Here is a 16,920-nt window from a genome sequence, read left to right as displayed (position 1 = left end):
TCTTTTCTTCTCATGGTCAGAGCTTTACAGGGTAGACAGCTGTTGTGTGTGTGTGTATGTGTGTGTGTGCGCGCGCTTAGTGGCTTCAGTCATGTCCGACTCTGTGCAACCCTATGGACTGTAGCCTGACAAGTTCCACTATCCATGGGATTCTCCAGGCAAGAATACTGGAGTGGGTTGCCACGCCTTCCTCCAGGGGATCTTCCCAACCCGGGGACTGAACCGGCATCCCTTAAGTATCCTGCATTGGCAGGTGAGTTCTTTACCACTAGCACCACCTGGGAAGCCCAGGATAGACTGCTATTGACCTAATATTCTCTATTTCCTTATCTAAGGATTATGCTAGCTGGATACTTTTTTTTTAAAGTTTATTATCAGGACATAATTATAGATCATTGGAGATGCAGTTTTTACCCTACCTTTTCCTCTGCTGGCCATATAGGATGTCTATAACTAGTCTCAGAGTACAGACAGACACTCATGGATTTAAGAGATAAGCTGGACCCCAAAATGCAGGCAGCACCCAGTGCATCTGGAACACATACAGGGCTCCTTGACTGATGCAGTAATCAAAAGATGCAATGAGACCAAAAGGAGACAAGAAAAACATGAGATGGGTTCCCAAGAGAAAACAAAAGCTCCCTTCTGCTCTTCTTCGTAAGAGCCCTATTTATTATTGGATGTGATAGGGAGGGCCGAAGATGACACATCGCCTTCTCTAGCTTAGGTACCTTGGTGGGTAATGGCGCTATGCACCCACAGAAGGGGACACTGGTGGAAAAGGTTTGGGGGAGGTGAGTGAAGATGATGAGCTCGGTTTGGGACATGCTGGTTCTGAGATTCCTGTGGGACATCTAAGTGGAGCTGTCTGCAAGGTAGCTGGATGTGTGGTCCGTAGCTCCAGATAGGGTATGGGAGGCATCAGAATTTGGTGGAAATAGAATCCGTAGGGCTGGCTGAGATCACAATCACAAAGAATACAAGGGAAGAGGATCTTGGGAACCCCAACACTTAAAGGATGAACAGAAGACAGACCCTGCAAAAAAGACTGAGAAGGAATTGCTGATGATCTTAGGCTAATGTGAACATTACTGTCAAAATATTTGCATTTTTCCAAATTGGAATAGTGCAAATAGAGACATTGAGATCATTTTTTTTAAATTTTATCTCAGTGCTGCTGCTGCTGCTGCTGCTAAGTCGCTTCAGTCATGTCCGACTCTGTGCGACCCCATGGACGGCGGCTCACCAGGCTCTGCCGTCCCTAGGATTCTCCAGGCAAGAATACTGGAGTGGGTTGCCATTTCCTTCTCCAGTGCATGAAAGGGAAAAGTGAAAGTGAAGTTGCTCAGCCGTGTCCGACTCGTAGCGACCCCATGGACTGTAGCCTACCAGGCTCCTCCATCCATGGGATTTTCTAGGCAAGAGTACTGGAGTGGGGTGCCATTGCTATCTCAGTGCAGTGAAGATAAATGTCAAATTTGAAGATAAGATTTCTGAGACTTTTTCCTAAAGAAATACAAGTACCAATAAACACATGAATAGCTCTTCGATCTAATAGAAATGCTAATCAAAAATATCAAGTTTGACTCTGGAGAAAGTCACTGTTTTATGGTTATTAACTATATTTTTGGTTATAGCTAACAGGGTATAATGAAACAGACCCTCTCATCACTGCTGGTAGGACTAACTGAAGAGCAAATGTGGCCAAATCCATCAAGCACTATAAAAATTGTTTATATCCTTTGGCCCAGCAATCCTACTTTTTGGATTGATTAATGTAATTAATTGCTGTTGTTTAGTTGCCAAGTCATGTCCGACCCTTTTGTGACCTCATATATTATACCCACCAAGTTCCTCTGTCCATGGGATTTCCCAGGCAAGTATACTGGAGTGGGTTGCCATTTCCTTCTCCAGGAGATCTTCCTGATTCAGGGATCAAACTCGTGTCTCCTGCATTAACAGGTGGGTTCTTTACCACTGAGCCAACTGGGAAGCCATGTAACTAATTAGATTCATGTAAAGGATTTACATAAAAATTTATATAAAAGGATTCCTTATGCAGCATTATAAAAGCAATAATTTATTTTAAAATCTGAACCTAGGGGACTTCCCCGGTGGTCCAGTGGCTAAGACTCTGAGCTCCCAATGCAGGGGACCTGGGTTTGATTCTTGGTCAGGGAACTAGCTCCCATATGCCACAACTAAGGCCCAGCACAACCAAATAAATATTAAAATAAAAATAAAAAAATAAAATCTGAACCTATAATTATTTGGAAATAAATAATTGTACTATATTCATAGGATAAAAAAGTATGCAATCACTAAAAAAATCAAATTTTGAATAATTAAGCAAATTCTATGATGATAAAATGCTCAGTATACAATACTAAGTGAAATATACATAATTGCAATTTATTATAAATGTACACATATTATATTTATAATATGTGTACACACAAAGAATAAAAGAAAATACCACAAAATAATAATAGTGGTTACCTGGTGATGACTGAATTACAATAAGCTTTTTACTTTCTTCTTTATACATTTCTGTATTTTCTCAATTTCCCACAATGCACATTGCAATTTTTATAATTTAAACTAAGAAATACTCCTGCCATTATATTCTAATATTTTCATTACTAAGAGCTTTTACTTTTCTTTCAAAATACCTCCATTATCCTTAAAGACATTTGTATGACTCCTAACTGGAAATTTTGGTTCTAATTCTTAAATAACGCAGCCGTTATCATAAAACACTGTGCAATATTTAAATTAAAATTTAAATCATCCACACTATTGATACTCTGTATAAAACAGATAACTAATGAGAACATACTATATAGCAGAGGGAACTCTACTTAATGCTCTGTGGTGACCTGAATGAGAAGGAAATCCAAAAGGAAGCAGATATATGTATGTCTATGGCTGATTCATTTCACTGTATGGTAGAAACTAGCACAACACTGTAAATCAACTATACTTCAATAAAAATTAATTTAAACAAAAAAACAAGTAATACAACTCCTTCCTGCTCTGTCCCATACACTAGCCATCAGGCCAGGGACCTAGCAGAGTTTTGAAGGTTATATTCCCATCTCAATGCAGAAACTCCAAGTAAATGTGCTTGTTTATTTTGAATAAATAGTTTTCATAGTTAAAAATTTTAATTGTCCGATATTTTATAATAAAGTTTGCAGCACCTTTAGTGAAGAAAGAAAAAACAGTATGATGAATGATGCTAAGTCAACTGATTAGCTAGTTGGGGAAAATCAATTTTGATTCCCTTCTCATGCCATTTGAAAAATAAATTTCAAATAGATTAGAGTTAAAATGTTTGGGAAAAAATTTGAGAAGAAAATTTTACCTGCTTTCTAACTGAAGAAGTAGGTTTAGCTTAAAATATATAATCACAAAAGAGAAGATGTAGTTTGGAATACTAATACCTTTCCTGAAAATTGGCCCAAGAACATGAGCAGAGGATTTACCAAAGAAGAAATAAAAGTAAGTACTAAAACATGAAAAATGTTTAACTTCACTAATATTCAAAGAAATACAAATCAAAGCAAGGTGCCATTTTTAGCCTCAAATCAGAAAAAAAGACGAAGTTTAATAACAACAAAACAGTACAGTGAAATTTATGTGAGAAAAAAACTCATTTACTGCTGATTTAGGGTGTAAATTGGTATACTCTTTCTAAAAACTCAATTAGCAACAGATAATGAGCTGTAAAATATTCACACCCTTTAATATAGCAATCCATTTACAGGAGTCTTAAAGAGACGATCTAAAATGAGGATAAAAATGTATATACAAAAGGGTTCATTACAGTGTTATAGTGGTGGTAGTTTAGTTGCTCAATCGTGTCCAACTCTTTGTGATCCCCATGGACTGTAGTCCACGAGGCTCCTCTGTCAATGGGATTTACCAGGCAAGAATACTGGAGTAGGTTGCCATTTCCTTCTCCAGGGGATCTTCCTGACCCAGGGATCAAACCTGGGTCTCCTGCATTGCAGGCAAATTCTTTACCAACTGAGCCACTAGGGAAGCCCCCGGCGTTACAGACAAGTGTTATAGACAATAGTAAAAACTTTGAAGTGAACTAAATAAATTTGAGAATAAGTTTAAATAAATGATTTGGAATTGTTAAATTAGCATATGCTCACGGGTTGAGTAACATAATATCATTCAAATTTTTCTTCACAAAGAATTTTTAAATTATATAGAAATGCCTATGCTATAAAGTCACGGGACAATATTCAAAATTATGTCCATGCAGTATGACATTTTAAAGTTTCATAATACACACACTCATAAAATTTCTATTAACCTGCTTGTCTTAAACTATCATGAGAAAAATGGTTGTGTTCTCACTGAATTTGCAGAGTATATGTGGAGTGGTCTTACCTAATATACAGGCTATGCGGCATACAAACTGTTCGCTTTGTGGCTACCAAAGAATCAGTCAGTCATTCTCCAGAAAAGCTTTAGGCATAATCTGTGATAGAACCATTCAATGCTTGAGCAACTGTATAGGTATAACTTGTTCAAAGGAAGTAACAGAAGAAATTTATTTAATAGTCATTACTGATTCTTCTGAGCAACAAAGGACTGGCCAGCAAAATATACATGCATGAGTATATATGCGTGTGGACATAAAAAGGCTAAAAGGAAATATCCTAAAATACTAGAGTGGTTTTCAGAGTAGAAATACTCTAGAACTGTGTTACTATGGTAGTCACTAGGTATGAATGGCTACTTACATTTAAATGACAATTACATAGAATTTAATATTCTTCCCTTCAGTTGCACTAGTCACATTTCAAGGGCTCAACAGGCCATGTAGCCAGTGGCTACCATATTAGACAGCGAAGATGCAGAACAATTCCATCATCATACAAAGTTCTTTTGAACTGTGCTGTTCTACAAGATTTCTTTATACTTTTTGCAAACTCATTATAATATGCATTGTGGTAGATTCCTCTTCTACTGAGGAAAAAAATGACTAAAAGAAATAAGGTTAACAAAGGAAATGTTCACAATCTACTGTGAAAGCAGACACATTCTCTAGAGAAAAGCAAGGGAAATGACAGTCTGTGGGGAAAAGCAGGAGGACACAAGCACTCTGGGAAGAACAGGAAAAGCTAGAAAGAGATGTGGGAATAATAGACATTCCAAGGAAAGAAAAGAAAGGACACAGAAATTCAAACAGCAGGGTGGGGAAGGAGGCAATTATAGCAAGAAGTCACAGGTTCTGGTCTCTCCCCACTCACCAGCCATTACAGCTGCTGACCGCTGAGCTGGCTCAAAAGGACATTTCCCCCGGCCACTCTCAAGTCTTTCAACCTGCTGGAAACTGGACACATCCTACAGACCAGAAGGGGGCAATTGGTTTAGAGGTCATGGGGAAGTTCATAGTGAGAATTACAAAGATGGTCAGATGAAGAAAAAACCCAATTCCCATTCATCTCTCATTCCCCCACTACCATCCCTGTATTCCCAGTCTGCTGTTCCTGATTCCACCACCCATTCCTCCCTGTCTCTGCCATCCCTCTTTTCATCAGTTTATTCCTTTTCCCTCAATTCCCATAGTACCCAACACCCACACACTCTGATGAAGGAACATCTAGGATGGCACTAGAAGACGCCGAGAGACTGAAAGGTAGATCTCTCTGAAATGCTGCTGAACTGCCAGCTTGACAACTGGCTGGAGAATGTGCATTAGGATAAGGAGAACCAGGGAAGAAAGCAGGCCTCCCAAGGGCAGGAGCCCTTAAGAAGGATAAAGAAAAGGACAGGTTGATACAGGACCATCTGAAGCCCAGGGGTCTAGAGAGAAGGGCCATCCTTCCCCTAATCCCACCCAACAAATAACAGACAGAACCAGAATCAAGGATACACAGGAGGGAAGGGAATCTGCAAAGTCAGTGAAGACCTGAAGCTCAGGTCAGAACCTGAAGATTTGGTGAGTAAGTGTCTTCCTCATCCAGGGATTCCAGAGAGACTGACCTGGGTTGGCAGGTTTCAGGTGAGGACCAGAGGTCTAAGAGTTGCACAGAGTCAGTCAGACAGTACCTTAGCTGAGCATCCAGCACCAAGAGAGGCTTTAAGATAACATCCAAAAATGAAAATCAGGGATGATTTCAAGCTGGACAGGCAGGGAAGTTAAATGTGGCCAGTTAGGAATCAGTTATGACATGAAGTGCCAGCATGATGTATCTAGTTCACAAACTAGGATGGACATATAATGTTGCTGGAGCCTAATTACTGTGAGGGTAGTGGGAGTAGCAACACAGATCTACGTCCCCTGAGCATTAGTGTAACACTGGCCCATTCTGACTACTCATTTATTTGCTGCAGTTGGTAAACAGGGTTTTATTTTATTGAGAGAGGCTTGAAGAAGGCCTATTAAAATCAGATGTTATCTGATGTTCCCTCAAAGGGGACTGCTGTTGTTTTTGTTTAGTCACTAGGTCATGCCTGACTCTTTTGCAACCTTTGTAACCTGCCAGACTCTTCTGTCCATGGGAATACTGGGTTGAGAATCCTCTGGAAAGGAGGACCCCACAGAAGCACAATCACCTACCCTGTGTGGCACTGGGAACATCACAGCTTGAGGAGAGAGATGACAGTTCAGTGAGAGATTACCAAGATGTTTAGGCTCTCTGAACATGGGGTTACTACCCGCTGCTATGGCCTGTCTTTTCACCTCCTTTTCCCCATACTGCCTAGTCTTGTCCCTAATTTACTCTCCATACCCACCCCAGATTAATATTCCAAGACTATTAGTCACTGATTTGATAAACGCTTGAGTCAGAGAAAAACAAAAAAAATGGCTCACCATCGCCTCTCTATCCCAAACTACTAATTCTAATCAAACCTGAATCCCCTGTTATTCCTAGAAAACAATTCCTGAAACTACACCTTTACACGTCACCAAGGACTTAAAAAGGATGAGCCTTTTCTCAGTTCTCATTCTCTTTGATCTTTTTGCACTATTGAATACTTTTGATTCACTCCCTTCCTTGAAATATTCTACTTCTTGACTCCCTTGAAATTCTACCTCCTGGAGCCCCTCCTCCTATCTGTTGTCTGTCTCCTTTGGTTGTTTCTTTTCTTTCTAAGCCTCTAATCATGTATCCTTAGTCATTTTCACATATACCTTCAAGATCTCATTAATTTTTCACATTTCTGCCCAGACTTTCTATGCAAATCATTCCCCTAACTCTCTAAAGCCTGATGTCTTCCAAACTCTAGTCCATATTTGCACTTGACTGCTGGACTTACAAAGATGATCTATTAAAACTCAACATGTCAAAAACTCATCTTCTTCCAGGTTTCCCAAATGGTATCATTATAGTATCTAGGTTTACAGCCTTTGAGTAAGTGAGCCTGTTAACTACATAGGTTATGATTACTGTATGTTCAAAGTGACATTTAATTAGGGTTTGAAAGGATAAGACCACTCTACCACATTACCTGAATGTTGAGATTCTTCATTATATCATCACATGTTAGTCGGCACAGTTTATCAGCATCAGTTGAGATGAAGGCAAGTCCCTCAAGTTGAAAGCCAGAGCAACATAGGTAGGCTTTTATTAAGCTGTGCGGTTGGAACCCATCCTTTGACTTTGGCCAAGAGTGCAAGGCATATAAAAGACCTTTCCTAAAAGATTAGGGGTGAGGGATAGAGGGGAGGTGGTCCCTGTTACATGAAACAAATCAAATGTCACACAAGACTGAAGCCACCTAAAGTCTTCTTCTAGGGTACAGGCTGGATTAGAAGGACAGGGTAGTGGAGCTGAGCCAGACAAATCCTGGGTTTGAATCTTGGCTCTGCCTTGGCCAGCATTATCTCTGACTTTTACCTAACTTTTGAGAACTTCTGTTTCATTCATGTAAACTGGAAATAAATACTATCATGATGTGCTATCACTATCATAATAAATAAATATCATGATATGGTGATAAGAATTAATCTCAACTGTGAATGTAAGTATCTAGCACCAAGCCTGAACAGAGTAGACACTCAGTTAAATTGCAATTCTTCTCACTGTTGTTGGTGCTGCTGTTTTAAGTCTAACATTTATCTTTGTTAATCGCTGGAGCTCTCTCAACAAAACAAATTAAAATATTTTCCTCCAGTGTCTAATGAGCTGTCACTGAAGGGCAGCACTCCACATTTTTAGAGCTGGCAGGTCCTATGCTTTCTTTTGTAATAACCTTCATTCTTCTGAGCAATCAACTTTGAGCAAGTTGTTATGTCTGGATCAGCTAGTCAAAGCTCTCAGATAATAAGTTATACACAGTCTCAAAGTCATCCATCTGGGACATGAGAAGTTCAGCACTAAGGATAAGGCAAGAAGTTGATCAAGCAGATGGGGATTGCCAGGTAGCAGGATAAGACAGGTAAAGGCAGAAGAGAGCTTTCAAGGAGTCTAGAGAGCAGTCTCGGGATGCTTGACGAGTCAGCACAGTTGCTAGTTGTGACTTATATTTTCCTATAAACAACTCTTGGTTAAAGGATAGTCCTTCATTTCATGAGCGTGCTGGATAGGAGGGTTCAGAAAAAGAGCTGAAAGTCATAGGAGTGCAGAACACAGGCCCCTAGCTTCACTCTTGGCTGCTGATATTCCTCAAAAAAAAAAAAAAAAAAAAATGGAGAGGGGTCCAAGTCACACCAGTCCTGACAGATGTGTCCAGAATATTTTCTGTCTAGATACTTATCTAACAACCATTAAGGTCCCACCTGAGAAAGCCAAAGAAGAACAGAAGGCCCTGTGGAACCAGCTTGGAGTGACTGTACCATCTGTAAACCACGGCTCTGGTATTCAAATCCATGGGCTCCCTGATCCTACATATACTGGGAAAGGGCAAATACGGCAAAGGCAGTTCCACTGCTACTTTTGTGAGCTTCAGAGAACCGTAGGGAAACTCGACTCTCAATGTTACCTGAAGGGACACAGAGGTTGTCAACACCATTCTGAACTGGGAAACCTTCCCAGGATGAGGGAACTAGCCATACCTCAACAGGGAGTCTATCACCAGCATGATGAAAATAACTCAACATAAGCCCAACTACCTCTAGGGAGAGCTCAGAGGGACTGACTAAGGCATCAAATATATAGAATTAGAGCATTCTTAAGTCAAAAATACAAGGATGACATTTAACAAAGAGGTTTCAAGGTATATGCTGAGTAGATCCATGTGGCAAGGACTACTGAAGACTGCAGAAGGATCAAGTTAAGATCAAGTATTAATGACCACGGTCAGGAAAGGGAACTGTTGCACTCCCTCCTACCCCTAGCAGAAAGGGATAAGAAGTATCCAGTCATATGAAGGATATTTGAGGCTTTTGACTCATTCCAGGGACTGATCACAAATGTGTGCTGCCAGAATAACAGTAATTGACTACCAGGTAACTGATAGGAAAAGGTGAGGGGTCAAAAACATTAAAACCCTTCCTAAGATGTCACCAACCCCAGGGGTTTTTGAGGCCATGTGATTAGGGGTATCCATGTCCCAAGCCTGCCTGGGTTTGAGGTTGGAGATGCCCAGGGCTTTAGCAGCAATGAAGAGGATTAAGAAGAGAACATTATTGACAGAGTGCCTATCTTGAAGGCAAGATCCAGAGTATGAGGCCAACATGTACTACATTAGTGGGCAGTGACCTCAGAAGCCATGAGAGCAAAGAGTCACAGCCCACACAGAAAGAGGTTGACAGTGGAGGTGGGAGAAAGTGGTGGAAGTCAATCACATGCCATGGGAGGAAGACACAGGTACAGACAGTGCTGTTTGAGAAACGGACCCACGTTACCTGGACAAAGCATGCACAGCGCAAGGAAACCATGAATTACTGGCCTCTGAAGTTCCTCCCCTCAGCCCAGCTAGCATCCTCACTTCCTTCAACATCCCACTACGTCCCTCTTTACACTTCGTATTCCTCACCTTCTACAGACAACCTCCCTCCCCCTCCCTTTCAAACCCTCCTTCAGTGGACAAAGGCTCTACCCTGTGAGGGCATCCTTCACCCACAATGTTCATCATGCACAAGGGTTGTCTTAAGCACGACCCCTGTCACAGCTGCTCACAGAAGACCCCTCCCGTCCACCCACCCCTGTCACTCACAATAACCCCGCACTTCGGATCAAAAGCGAAGGTGCCACAAGTGAGGAGGTGAGAGGCATTGGCAATGGCGAGAATCTGGACAAAATTGTGACATTCGTCCTAGGGGTCAGAGATGGTTAGAGAGAATCAGAAGCAGCAGGTACAAGGAAAGGTAGGGTTAGGACAGTTATATGCAGCTCTGGGTATGGTGTTAGAGTCCTTGCCAGGGTCCATTGGGATGGGAGCATTATGGAGGGCTGACAGAGAGTCAGGGCCGGGCCAAGGCCTCAACTGACACTCAGGACAGCGCCTGGGTTTATACCTACCTCCTTCTTGCCTTTCTTCCTACAGTTCTGTCTGTGGGCCTCAGGCACCATCCAGTCAATCTAGAAAGGAAAAGTGACCATTTCCCCCATATTCTCACCCAAATCCCTCCCAAGTCAGGGTAGGTGACACAATTCCACAACCTCCATCAACTCAGGAACAAAAGAGACAGACCCCCCCCCCTCCCAACCACAGAGTTCTGCTTTTCATACTGGAGGTCTCCACCCATTAATGAGGAGTGAAATCTCAACCAACATTATTTTTAATGAAATAGAATACATCAGAATGTACCACATGTAGGAGAGTAAATCTTGTTTCAAAAAGGTTTTCTTTCAGTACACACTTTGTGCACTGGGTCAAAATGTACCAGATATTTCTTACTAAGGGATGATCAAAAAAGTCTGAAAGCTATTGCCCCAGAGTAATGTGATGTTAATGATTCCTCTGCCCACTGCCACCTGAACCCTGGCCACTGTGGCCTCCTCCACATCATCATGAACCTCCGTTCTAGCCTCTGCAGTCACCAGGACCGCCCCCAATTACCCTCAGCTGAAACAATGAAGTTGATTATCTACCCTTATTCTTTTTCACCCAGCATTCCCCTTCCTACCACAATACCCTCCCTCATATGCCATAAAACCAAGGACCCAATCACATGCTCTGGAATCTGAGGTCCTCCCCACTCTCATCTCTCACCCTTCGAGGTCTCTCCCCTGAAAAGGGCAGGGATATAGCGAAGATCGTGTCCTGGGCGCCAACATAAAGCATGTGAGAAGCAGGATCCACAAGAAGAACTGAGTAATTGTATGTCTGACGGATGGTGAACCGGGTGAGATAGGAGTCAGCCTCTAGCAGGAAGAGGGGGTGAGAGTGAAATGCAACGTCAGCCATCATTTCATAACGGTTAGGTCCACAAGAGCAAAGCCAAAGGGTCCAATTTTTGTTTTCTTCCAAGAACCATTTATTTAGCAGCCTTAAGGGCAAAAACAAAGCCTTGACAGGCCAACCATCTAATTTCCCCAGGGACAGATAACTGATGAGGCCACAGTATTTAGCACACAATAAAGTATGCTTTTTCTATAAAAATAAAACAGTTTATTAAAACAGCATAAATATTAAGTCTATTTAATATTGGGTTGGCCAAAAAGTTCATTTTGTTTCCATAAGCTGGTTATGAAAAACCCAAATGAACTTTTTGGCCAACCCAATATTTATTTCTATTCATAGCAACATGATACATAATTTGAAATACCTTAGAGGGTATGAGTACTTTCCTCTCTAAATTTCCTTTTTTAAAAAAATTATTACTTAATTGTTGTTCAGTAGCTAAGTCAACTCTCTGCCACCGCATGGACTGCAGCACACCAGGCCTCTCTGTCCCTCACCATCTCCTGGAGTTCACCTAAGTTCCTATCCATTGAATCAGTGATGCTATCCAATGATCTCATTCTCTGCCGCCCTCTCCTCCTTCTTCTCTTCCCTTCAATCTTTCCCAGCATCAGTCTTTTCCAATGAGTCAGCTGTTCGCATCAAGTGCAAACTACTGTTACTTAATAGTAACTTCTTTTTACTTAGAAGGGAAATGTCTCACTCTTCTTATCAACACATTAGTAGACCATTTCCTCTCTCTCCCATGACCCTTGATCTCAACTTGATTCTACCCAAAGAAGTAGACAGTAGCGTGGACAAGAAGAGAATGTGCTTTGGAAATAGATTTACCCACAGTTTCAGCCCAAGTTTAAATGTGGCTCTTTCACTTACCAGATGTCTGAATCTTGAGTATGTTACCTGCCCGCTCTGAGCATCACTTTGCTCATTTGTAAACACCACCATCCAGTGTTGTTGAGAATCAAATGAGATAACCTACGTGGAAGCATCTGACACATACTACATATTTCACAAATTGTTCCTTTCTTCCACCCTTAAGCATGTGTTCTGTTTGGGCCAAACCTAAACACATACCAGCATTCAAAACTCTGATCTAGGGCTTCCCTGGTGGTCCCGTGGATAAGAATACACCTACCAATGCAGGGGACCCAGGTTTGATCCCTGGTCCAGGAAGATTCCATGTGCCATGGAGCAATTAAGCCCCATGCACAACTCCTGAAGCCCACAGGCCCTAGAGTCTATGTTCCACAACAAGAGAAGCCACCACAATGAGAAGCCCACACACCGCCTCAAAGACTTACTCACTGCAACTAGCGAAAGCCCACTCACAGCAACAAAGACCCAGTGCAATCAAAAAATAGAGTAAATAATTAATTAATTTTAAAACTCTGGTCTATTTAGAGATTATAACAAATAAGTTAAGATGAATTTACCTTCTTAGCTCAATCTCTGGCTCTGGGTACCTGAATTAATACAGCTCTGCTCTACCTGCTTCATCTGCTCAGCTATCCTCAAGACTGGTAGAATGGCCATGCAGTCTTATATGTGCTGACGTATGGAGCCCCACCCACCTCATCCTCCCACACCCATACTCATATCTCTGCTGTTTCCTGCCGACTATTCCAGGCTTAGTATAAGCCCCAGATCACCCAACCACCCTCATATCTCCGACTCCGCCTCAGCTTGTCATATAGACCTCTCTGGATTCCTGGATATGAACCCAACCTGGCAACCTCAATGCCATGCTGTGGCTATTGCTCTGACAGAAACTGAAATCCAGGCTCTGATCACAACTTTGTCTTCTGGATTCATAGCATCCCTCTATGTCACTGGTCTGAAAGGACACAGTAATTTAGAAAACTCTATTACCCAGTTGTGAGTTTTTACCAACAGGTTGTACTCTTGGTTTCACTGGTTCTGTCTGTACAAGGTACTAATGCTCAGGGCCCACTGAGAAAAACACAAGGTTCACGGCTGCACTCATGCCCAACTCAGCAAAGAGCCTTGAAAGTCTTTATATCACTCCAGTGACCACTTTTAACCTCGTGGCATCCCTTGGCTTCTTTCACATCTTTTGAAAGGATATCTCCCTCCTCCTTTTTTTCCTTCTGAAGATTTTAAAAACCATTTAAACAAAATTTTAAATCAACTCATTGAATCGTTTCCCAGCACTCAATGTAGGGCATGGATAGAGGAACACTGAGGAAGTTAGGAGGGTTATGGTGGATCAGATAATAGGAGACCAGGAGTTGGTGTCAGAGATGAAAGGACTGGGAAGTGGATTAGGGAAATTAGGGCCGTGAGTCGGACAAAAGCTGGGAGGAGGTTAGAACTGAGGATAAGGGAATGAATTTGAGAAGTGGGCAGATGTAAATACTAAGCTGGTAATCAGAAGGATGGGTGTTTGGAGTAGTATGAAAGATCGATGGGTTTGATAGCAGGATGGTCGTCATGCTAGCATGACGGACACAGTGCATGTGAGGGAAGAGGTGAATAAGGGAGAGGAAATTTGTAAACGGACAGTCCCCGGCAACCCCCACTCCCCTCCCTGGGCCTCGGTGTCTGCGTCTACACTGTGAGCGGCGGCTGCATAAGTAAGGGAGAGCCGGAGCCGCCTGGGCGTGTCGTAGGAGCCCAGTCGCCCGGTCGGGTGGAGCGGCACCACGTGGGGGTCCCGCCTGCATTCGGGCGAGGCACGGGCAGCGAAGGAAGCCGCGGGCCGAGCTGAGGGGGCGCGGGGTGCGGCTGCCCGGGTGAGAAGGGCAAGTGGGTTTGGGTACCTGCAGGCGGGATCTGGGCCGGGAGCCAAGCAAGGGCTAAGGGCGAGGACGCCCGCGCCTTACCAGAGATAGGAAGCGAAGTCCTGGGGACCGAATGTGGGACGCCGCCACACACCGGGCCTCTCAGCAACGCCAGCGGCAACAGCAGAAATAAGGGCGAGGTCCGGGAAGGCCGCAGGAGCGGGAGAAGCCGCGCGACAGAGGCCAGCATTTTTGCCACCTCCTGGCCACCGGGGTGTGGCGCGCCCCGCAGCCTCGCTCAGCGGCTGAACAGCCACCAGTCTAGGCCCCCTCAGTTCCCCTCGGTTCGGTTGGGCCTGCGGCTGCCAGTCACAAAGCAACCTGGCTCCACCCCTTCAAGAAGAGACCAATGATTGGGCTAATTTTCTACTCCCCAAAGCGGTTGCGTGGAGGAGGCTGGACTAAGAGAACCCAACCCAGATAGAGGGAGAGCCACACCCAGGGTTAGGTGTTGGTCTACCTCCGAATTGGGCTGGACTTGTCATTCCAGGACCCCCAGTGACAGATTTGAAAAGGCTCTGCAACCTAGAAGAAACAGACAAATTCCTAGAAATGTACGATCTTCTAAGAGTAAACAGAAAGAAATAGAAAACATGAACAGATCGATTACCAGTAATGAAACTGAATCAGTAATAAAACAACTTCTACAAAACAAAAGTCTAGGACCAAATGGCTTCATTCTACCAAACATTTAGAGAAGAGTTAACAGAAGTCTAGGACCAAATGGCTTCACAGGAGAGTCTACCAAACATTTAGAGAAGCATTAACACCTATGCTTTTCAAGCTAGTTCTAAAAAATTTCAGAGGAAGAAATGCTTTCAAACTCATTCTACAAAGCAGGCATCACCCTGATACCAAAACCAAAGATAACACACACAAAAAATGAGAAAATTATAGGCCAATATCACTGATGAACATAGATGCAAAAATCCTCAATAAAATAATAGGAAACTGAATTCAACAATACATTAAAAGGCTCATATGCCATGATCAAGTGGGATTCAGTTCTCACAATTTAATCAATGTGATACACCAAATTCACAAATTGAAGAATAAAAATCATATGATCATCTAAATAGATGCAGAAAAAGTTTTAACAAAAGTAAACATCTATTCATGATAAAAACTCATCAAAAATAATAAATTAAGTAAATAAATAAAATAAAAACTAAAAAAAAATATTTTTAAAAGCTCATCAAAATGAATATAGAGGGAACATATCTCAACACAATAGAGGCCATATATGATAAGCCCACATTTATGTTTCAGTAAAGTTTCAGGATACAAAATTAATATACAGAAATCAGTTGCATTTCTATACACTAAGAACTATAGTAAGTCCACTACATATGAACCAGTTCAGTTCCAAGAGCATGTTCATAAGTCCACTTTATTCATTCAGAAGACATACAGATGGGCAACAGGGACATGAAAAGATGCACACGATTACTAATATCAGGGAAATGCAAACTGAAATCACAATGAGATGTCACCTCACATCTGTCACTATGGCTATTATCAAAAGGACAACAAATAACGTGTTGGCAAGGGTGTGGAGAAAAGGGAACCCTCGTACACTGATGGTGGGAATTTAAATTGGTGCAGGCACTATGGAAACCTGTATGGAGATTCCGAGACAAATTATAAATAGAACTACCGTAGGATTCAGGAATTCCACTCCTGTGTATTTGTCCGAAATGAAAACACTAATTAGAAAAGATACATGCATCTCTATGTTCACTACAGCATTATTTACAATAGCCAAGATATGGAAGACACCCAAGAGCCCATCAATAGATGAATGGATAGAGAATATGTGATATACATATATAAACAAATGTATATATGCACATATATGGGGTTTCCCAGGTGGCGGTAGTGGTAAAGAACCTGCCTGCCAAAGCAGTAGATGTAAGAGACTTGGGTTTGATCCCTGGGTCAGGAAGATTCCTCCTGGAGGAGGGCATGGCCACCCACTCTAGTACTCTTGCCTGGAGAATCCCATGGACATAGGAGCCTGAGGGGCTACAGTCCATTGGGTTGAACAGAGTTGGACACGACTGAAGCAGTTTAGCACACACACACACACAAGCATGCACATACATACAACAGAATACTACTCAACCATTAAATTAATGAAATCTTGCCACTTGCAACAACATGGTTGCACCTAGACAGTGTTAGGCTAAGTGAAATGAGTCAGACAATTACAATATGTTATGATTTCACTTATATGTGGAACCTAAAAACCAAAACAAATGAACAGTCAACCATAATGAAACAGAGTATAGATAGAACAAACAGGGGGTTGCCAGAGGTTGAGGAGGGCAGAGAGGGGAGTATGGAATGAAATAGGTGAGGGAGAGTAACAGGTACAAACTTCTAGTTGCAAAATAAATTAGTTACAGGTATGAAATGTACAGTGTGGAAATATAGTCAGTAACTGTGTAATATCTTTGTACAGTGACAAAAGTAACAATGCATTGTGATGTTCAGTTTGAAATGTATAGAAATACCAAATCACTATGTTGTCTAACAGGAACTAACATAATTTTAAAGGTCAGTTATACTTCAAAAACACAGAAAAAAAAATCATAGTAAAGAGATCAGATTTGTGGTTACCAGAGCCAGAGGCAGGATGGGGTGGATGAAGGCAATCAAAAAGTACAAAATCCCAGTTATAATATAAGTAAGTACTAGGGATATAATGTACAATGTAAATAACACTGCTGTATGTTATATATGGAAGTTGTTAGAATAAATCCTAAGAGGTCTCATCACAAGAATAAATGTGTTTTTT

At 41.9% G+C, this 16,920-nt stretch overlaps 1 protein-coding gene across 13 annotated transcripts in view; it reads right to left on the bottom strand.

The window, feature by feature from the left end:
- Positions 1 to 16,920, bottom strand: part of SEMA4F (ssemaphorin 4F) — a 58,130-nt gene that overhangs the window by 10,290 nt on the left and 30,920 nt on the right. For 4 of the 13 annotated variants that reach the window (XM_081595817.1, XM_081595823.1, XM_081595818.1 and 1 more), the window contains exons 1-5: positions 14,163 to 14,408; positions 11,128 to 11,279; positions 10,434 to 10,493; positions 10,129 to 10,227; positions 5,274 to 5,367 (exon numbers count right to left, since the gene is read on the bottom strand). In XM_081595817.1, coding sequence (XP_081451943.1) covers positions 5,274 to 5,367; positions 10,129 to 10,227; positions 10,434 to 10,493; positions 11,128 to 11,279; positions 14,163 to 14,310 — 553 coding nt within the window. In that variant the 5' untranslated portion in view covers positions 14,311 to 14,408. Of the gene's footprint in view, positions 1 to 5,273; positions 5,368 to 7,479; positions 7,667 to 10,128; positions 10,228 to 10,433; positions 10,494 to 11,127; positions 11,280 to 14,162; positions 14,409 to 16,920 lie in introns of those variants that run through there. The other 9 variants (XM_081595826.1, XM_081595828.1, XM_081595827.1 and 6 more) reach the window with 5 other exon arrangements.

This window comes from Giraffa tippelskirchi, chromosome 4 (genome assembly GCF_054371585.1).
Source record: "Giraffa tippelskirchi isolate mGirTip1 chromosome 4, T2T-mGirTip1v1.2.pri, whole genome shotgun sequence".
NCBI classification, from domain to species: Eukaryota; Metazoa; Chordata; class Mammalia; order Artiodactyla; family Giraffidae; genus Giraffa; species Giraffa tippelskirchi.
The sequence above is the reverse complement of the archived record's forward strand: the minus strand, read 5'-3'. Positions and strand labels throughout refer to the sequence as shown.